The 7,884-nt window shown below is 43.1% G+C and overlaps 1 protein-coding gene across 1 annotated transcript in view; it reads right to left on the reverse strand.

Annotated features, from left to right (window-relative positions):
- The window catches only part of SNX27 (sorting nexin 27), a 65,801-nt gene extending 58,196 nt beyond the window's left edge, over nt 1–7,605 (reverse strand). Inside the window, exon 1 of the mRNA XM_082685841.1 lies at nt 7,064–7,605. Within this exon, the coding sequence (XP_082541967.1) occupies nt 7,064–7,374 (311 nt within the window). The 5' untranslated portion in view covers nt 7,375–7,605. The remainder of the gene's footprint in view (nt 1–7,063) is intronic.
- Between the last annotated feature and the right edge of the window lie 279 nt (nt 7,606–7,884).

Consider the following 7,884-nt stretch of genomic DNA (forward strand, 5'->3'; position numbering starts at 1 on the left):
CAAGTTTTTAAAAAGGTATTTTAAAACTGCCTAAATATTTTTGGGGCACCTGTCTGGCTCAGTCCGTAGAGCATGCAACTCAATCTCAGGGTCATGAGTTCAAGCTCCATGTTTGGCATGGAGCCTACTTTTTATTTTTATTATGATTATTATTTTTTAATTTATTTGACAGAGAGAGTGAGATCACAAGTAGGCAGAGAGGCAGGCAGAGAGAGGGGAGAAGCAGGCTCCCCGCTAAGCTCCCCGATGCGGGGCTCAATCCCAGGACCCTGAGATCATGACCTGAGCCAAAGGCAGAGGCTTAACCCACTGAGCTACCCAGGTGCCCCTAGAGTCTACTTTAAAAAAAAGCCCTAAATATTTTTTTCCACATGTGGGGCTTGAATCATACCACCCCTACACAGGCTTTTAGAGAACTGCTCAAAATCTATATAGCTGATAGTCAAAAAGAACAATTCTAATTGGCTCTAACCTAAACCACCACATTATCCACTGTGTCAGTAATACCATCATCTAATGAATAAAACTTACCACACATCACGTTCCCAAAGCACAGGGCAGTGATCATAAATTTTAACTGTCTGCTTGTCAACTGAGTCTCTTTGCTTATCATAAAAATTACTCCCAATGGAACTTACCTTAAAAAATAATTATCCTTGAGAGCATGGTAACAAACCCTCACCTGAAACAAACTAGTCAGTGGGGGCTGAAGAGAAGCCTTCTTCATAATAATTTATATGAACCAGACAAATCTTGTTACTAACAACAGATCTTTTCCTGGTAACAGCGGTGTTGTGGAAGTGATTTCCAAGAGGAAGATAAATGCTATTTTCAAATTTAGTTTTATATGTTTTCTACCTCAATTACCTAGGGAATTAAAAGTATTTCCTGGGACTGCAATTATGATTATATCAGGCTCTTTTCACTGCTAACCAATAAAGAGTATCAACAAACAAGAGCAACAACTAGCCATTTTGGTTCCCTGTAACCCATCCAATTTAACAATCAGAGACAGGGTAAATAATGATATAAGACAGTTACATTTCACAATAGAACCAAAGCTCAAATGCTATTCAAGTTTATAGGGATGTGACTGAATTTTAAGAATTTTAAGGGACCGGGGCACCTGGGTGGCTCAGTGAGTTAAGCCTCTGCCTTCCGCTCAGGTCATGATCTCAGGGTCCTGGGATCGAGGCCCGCATCGGGCTCTCTGCTCAGCCGCGAGCCTGCTTCCCTCTCTCTCTCTGCCTCTCTACCTCTCTGCCTACTTATGATCTTTGTCAAGTAAATAAATAAAATCTTTAAAAAAAAAAAAAAAAGAATTTTAAGGGACCATTCAGTCAAAAATAGTTGACTATTAACAGCCAAAAATAGCTGAGAAAACAAAGAAGTGGAAAATATACTGGATTTAGAATCCAAAGACCTGGGTTTAATTCTGGTTAACATTCACTACTGCAATACTCAGTTTCCTCTCTTATGAAAAAGGGACAAATAATACTCCTATAGTCATTCAACAAATATTTACTGAATAATACCTTATATGTGCCATTAGACCTTTGACTAGGGAAACAACATGGGTATATGTAGTCCCTATCCTCAAGGAATTTATATTTTCCCTATCTCACAAGGCTGTTGTAAAGATCAAATGTAAAAATACTATGCAAATTGTAACACATTACATGAAGTGCAAAGTGAGGGGTGCCTGGGTGGCTCAATTTGTTGAATGTCTCTCTCTCTCTCTTTTTTTTTTTTTTAAAGATTTTATTTATTTGAGAGAGAGATAGCAACAGAGAACATAAGCAAGCAGGGAGGAAAGAGAGAAGCAGGCTCCCTGCCAATCTCAGGACTCTGGAATCAGGACCTGAACCGAAAGCAGACACTTCAACTGACTGAGCCACCCAGGCACCTGACTGCTCAACTCTTGATGCTGAACGTCTAACTCTTGATTTTCAAGCTCAGGTCATGATCTCAGGGTCATGAGATCAAGCCCTGCATCTGTGCTCAGCAGAGTCTGCTTGAGGTTCTCTCTCTCCCCCTACCCACCCCCCCACTCCTGTTTGTGCCCTCTCTCGCTCACTCTCTCTCTAAAATAAATCTTTAATTTAAAGAAAGTGTGGGGTGCCTGGGTGGCTCAGTGGGTTAAAGCCTCTGCCTTCAGCTCAGGTCATGATCCCAGGGTCCTGGGATCAAGCCCCACATCCAGCTCTTTGCTCAGCAGGGAGCCTACTTCCCCTCCCCCCACCCTCTGTCTGCCTCTCTGCCTACTTGTGATCTGTCAAATAAAAAAAATAAATAAAAATAAAAATAAAAATTTTAAAAGTGCAAAGTGATATAAGGATTTTATTAACTTGTCCTAACCCTTCACCACATACCTTTATTACAACATTTAGAAAGATTCAATAAAGTCTAAATGAGCAGATATAATAGTCTACTATCTTATTGAATTGATTTTCTAAGGGCTGGAGTTCAGGAGTCTAAAAAAATCATTATTTGTTAGTATAGTCTTAGCTCATAACTCTCAATATAACCACGAAGATAAAATGAACTGAGAATTCAAGACCTAAAACCTGTTGCTCCAGGTATGGGCTGGGTACATAGGTTGCAAAGGGAGTAAAAAAATAAAGACTTCTAGGCCCCATGCAAGACCTACTGAATCATATATAACCCTTAAAGTATGAGCCCAAGAATTGATACTTTTGACAAACACACCCAGTGATTTTTATGTTCACTAAAGCATAAGAATCAGTACCATAAAATTTTCCTTTGATCAATAACCAGGATTTCAAACATCATTTCTAAAATCTACCTGGAAAATCTGGGCCAAATAGAATTCATCTATAATTGAGAAAGCAGCTCCTGAGAAGGTACTTAGCAGTCAACATTAAATGACTCACACGTAACTTGTAAAAATATTTCTTGTGGCACCAACCTCTTTATTCCAAACTTTCACATTAAATGAAGCCAAAAAAAAAAAAAAAAAAAAAAGGAATGGCCATGAGATATTCCTATAAAATGAACTCCCAATAAACAAATCTATATAGACATAGATATATATACAGCTTTAATTTTTTTCCTTATGGTTTAACTTTTAACAAGGGAATCACTTCTCAGCCTTTTGGCTAAGAGCAAGTGTAACTTTAACAAAGGAAAGTCAATGGGTAGATTATCTTGACACTATGAAGAGGAAAAGCATAAACTCTACCCCACACAAATATACCAGGATTTTAAATGCTTGCAAGCAATCTTAGGGGTCCATGCTTATTAAAGACCACACCACCCAAATACCAAAGAGATAAAACAAACTACTCAACAGATAAGCCTAATCACTTAAAAATAAAGATGGTACCACAACTATAACCCTTCTACGGGCATCTCTCAAGAAATGTCAAGAGCCTTTGGAAATACTTTAACCTTAAGAAAATTAACCTGAAGTCAAATATTACTGCACATACTATATAATTAGTGCAAAGACATGTGCATTTTGGTTCTACTTATTGAAACCATCCCTCCAGGTATATACACATCAAAGGGAAACATTCAATATATGTTACACTGGGAAAAATTACAAAGTGGAGACTAACATTGCTAGCACAAAATTTTCCATCTAAAGTAAAATTTAGAGCCCAGAGGGCTTGTTCATATCCCGCAACATGACTCTTTTTTTTTTTTTTTAAAGATTTTATTTATTTATTTGACAGAGAGAAATCACAAGTAGTCAGAGAGGCAGGCAGAGAGAGAGGAGGAAGCAGGCTCCCTGCTGAGCAGAGAGCCCCATGTGGGACTTGATCCCAGGACCCTGAGATCATGACCTGAGCCGAAGGCAGCGGCTTAACCCACTGAGCCACCCAGACGCCCCGCAACATGACTCTTTGCAAAGCAGTTAGAATCTAGTCAGTTTTGAAGGGAAAAGGACAAACTGATTCATACTGAATTTAGTTTAATGACTGTTCTAAGATTCAATGAGGACAGGACCTTTGTAAGACAGACTTTAAAATACAAAGAAATCAATGTTCTTACTCTTATCCAAGACTTTAGTCCCTTAAATCTCAAAGTTACTCAGTTCTTTCCACAACTCAATCAGTTGCCCAAATGACTACAATATATGAAAATTGGAATAATTTGTGTATAGCAGGAAAGCATCTAAAATAGGGACAAGTCTTAAACAGCAATCATCAAGGTCCAGACATCCACCTATGACTTCATGCAAACTATGTCTACACAATAATAATCTACCTATGCCTAACCCTGATCCCACCTGGCACTTCAGTAACATGCAAAACTTTCCTGGGGCAACAAAGAGGTTTAAGGAACCTGTAGGAGACAAAGAAAAGCTCTAAGGAATGCTGCCTAAAGAATGCTACAGGAAAATTAGCATCAACCTAAACAAAAGCAAAACAAGTAACAGACATAGATATCCCTCAAGAACTGGGTCTGTTCGATTGCTGATTTCCTCCTTCACATGAAAACCTAAGGAGAAGATAAAGACTTTGGAAGAAGGAAAGAGGCTGTAGAGCTGAAGTCTCAGACAATTTGACAACTTGCCTGACTCCGTGTTCCAACTATCACCATTTCCACAACGATAGCAAAGAAGCTTTACAGAATTTGGAAATCAAATACAGCTGAAAGGTGAGAAACCATTGCCAGGAAAAAGTCTGATCATCACAACCCTCCAGAGTAAGGTTCTCTAAGCAAAGAGCATTCTTTTGTCCTGCCCACTTTCTTGTCTCTTTTAAGACAAAGTCCCTACTCACCACCACGTATGCACCAAAATTCAATGTTTTCTCTCTAGGAGGAGGAATGGGCCTAGCCTGGAATATGGACCTGAGGCAAGTCCTTCCATCTGTCCTAAGGGATCATCTGAAGTATTCCTTACAGTAACTAATTTATGTCAAGATTCTAAAATTCTAAAATTGTTAGTTGATATATATATATCTATATACATATAAATATACACACACATATATATTTGAAATGGTTGATCATGTTAGCTGTAGTCATCTACAGAATTATTTGTGGTTTAGTTTTTTTTTTTTTTTAGTTCCTTTAGTTCTTATAAAGAGTAATGTAGAACTTTATGATGAATTTCTAATTTTAAATAAATACTTCAATTTTAAATTTAAAGATAAACACCTGGATCCAAAGTTAACTTCCAAAGGGAAAGGAAAATGACAATTACAAGAGCTTCTATCAGAAGGAAACATCAACCACAGATTTTTAGTTATCTAGAAAGAATAGAATTAGATGCCCAGGTATGAAACAAATTTTGGTCACAACTCCATTCTATATCTGAATGCCCAGGCCCCCAAAGATTAAAAATGTATCACCAGAGAATAAGAAAAAAGAGCACATAGAACATTAATGGAAAAAGAAAACATAAATGGAAAGTTAAATAGCTCCAAACAATTATTTTGATGAGCTACTCTGTCTTCAGGTGGAAGGTAAGAGTAAACAGAATGAGTGAATTCCACAGAGAAAGTGTGTAGAGGATAAGGGCAGGGGTGATGAGGTAAATAAAAAGGGAGGGACTCCTCAACTAGGCTAGATCCTCACGATACTAACCTCTTTGAAAACTTCGGCAAACCTACTGTTTTCCTACAGGAGAGACTGAAAGTTGTGGAAATTATAACTAAAATAACATTTATAAAAAATGAGAAAGACCTCATGAGGACAAATCCAAGCACTGAGGGAGAGGGCAAAAGTGTGGAAAAAATAAGGTTCAGTAAGAACGCAAGAGATACAGGATTGAAGACTGCTGAGGAGAATGGAGGTAATGAGAGTCAACCAGCAATCACTATATAAATTTTAATACAAAGTATAAAGGCACCAAGGGTAAAACCTGGATGAGAGTGATGGAGGAGGTCTGCACAGAAACACAGGAAGACAAGGCAGCAGAGCTCTGGGATGCAGTGGGAAGTAAGGTTGAAGGAGTATGAAGGAGGAGGGGCTGCAGTAGGAAGAGGATGGGTTGCAGCAGCAGCAAGAGCCTAAACTGAGAAGTGAAAGGAGATAAAGAATAGGATAAACTCAAGCGTGGGATCACACGAGGATGTAGTAAGAGAGAATAGAAAGGGCATGCCCCAATAAAGTAAGGAGATCAAAGACCCGAAAGAGGAGCATAATTTGGGGGGAAGCAGGAATGAAGGAGAGATCCACCATAATTCTGACTAAAAAGAAGTAGGAGTATGGTGCAAAAATGAAGATCAGAAAAGGGGGGGGGGGGGCTCAGAATACGGATGCTCACAGAGGTACATGGAAATGGTAGATACTAGATTCGAAATGCTTGCGTGAGATGGGATATTCTTTACACAATAGTGTAAAGAAACTAGTGTCAGAGACACCCTCCCCCACCACCAAAACAAAAACAAAAACAAAGGCATGCAAGCAAGGATCAGAGAAGGTACACTCTTGGGAGTGTGAATCCAAAAGGGAGGGGGGGAAAGGGACACAAGGCAGGATAGAAAAAATGAGGGGGTGCTTAACCACAGGAGAGGGTAACTAAGGAAAGCAAAAGGAGTGCAGTAGAGGAATGATATTTCCGCAGGAAAAGTGGGAGCAGATCACAGGTTTGCCTACTTCGTCTAGAGGACAGAGGGACGGGTCCATGAGGGTTGACCGCAGCGGCGAACAAAAACTACGATGCTTAAGATGAAAACTTGGGGAGGACACGAAAGAGGCCGGGTCAGAAAAGGAGATTCCGTCAGCAGGGGACAGAAGTCCATTATGAGGGCAGCAAGGAGAAGAGAGCGACATACCCAGGGGTAAAGCAATGGGGCCGAAAAGAAGGCAGAAGAATGGGGGCAGGGGTAAAAACAGCGGGGGCGCAGGGACGTAGACTGGTTACAAGGAGGGAGGTGCGCGCTGCGAAAACCCAAGGAGCGGGGAGGTGAAAGGGTCAACCCCAAGGAGGTGCGGGGCCTGAGGGGAACGGAGTCCCTAGGGCCGGTTCCGGGGCTGGAGGGGGGAGGGGGGACAGTGGGGCCTGAGCTCGACAGGGGTAGAGTGAGAGGCAGGGACGGCCGGAGGGGGCGGGGTGGGGTGGGGCGGCGGGCGCCCAGATACTCACACCTCCAGGATGCGGTCCCCCTTGCGCACCCCGGCCCGGTCGGCCGCACCCCCGGGCAGCACGGCGCTCACATGCTGCAGCGGCGCGTACAGCTCCCCGTTGATGCTCCGCAGTTGCCCGCCCTCGCTCACTTGGCCCCGCACGTTGAAGCCGTAGCCGGACTCGGACTTGACGATGCGCACGACCCGCGGGCCGCCGCCTCCCCCGCCGCCGTTCCCGGTGCAGTGGAGCCCGGACCCCCCACCGCCGCCGCCACCCCCGTTTCTGTGAGGGGCTGAGGGGTGAATCCCTTCCCCGTCCTCGTCCGCCATCTTGCGAGCGAGCGAGCCCTACCGCCGCCCCCCTACGCCTCCACTCCCTATTCGCGCGCGTTCGCCCAGTTCAGCAGCCGCGCGACCCCCTACGCGCGCGCCCGCTCCGCCGCCCGCGGGACCCAAGTCCGTCACAGAGCCGCCGGAGGGGGTAAAGGGGAGGCCGGGGGCGGGGGGAAAACGGATGGTTAGGCCCGTGGCGCCTCCTGGGAGTTGTAGTTTCTGGACGGTGGGGGCGGGGGTGAGGGCAGGGCCCGGGGCGGAGCGGAGGTTATGTGTGACGCAGTTCGGGGACAAAGCCTGACGGGAGTTGTAGTTTGGGCGACTAACACTGCATCGAGTGCGGCGGACTGTTCCAACTGTTGACATGCGGTCAAGTTTTTTCTTCTTTCATTTCAGAACTCATTTTGTAGCCTCTAAAGCAAAGTATTAGGATAAAATGATGTTTGTGACTCGACAGCCTTAAGTTGCAACCTTAAATCATTACAACTCATTTGTTCAGTACCTTCT

Source organism: Mustela nivalis, assembly GCF_964662115.1.
Source record: "Mustela nivalis genome assembly, chromosome: 10".
Taxonomy (NCBI): Eukaryota; Metazoa; Chordata; class Mammalia; order Carnivora; family Mustelidae; genus Mustela; species Mustela nivalis.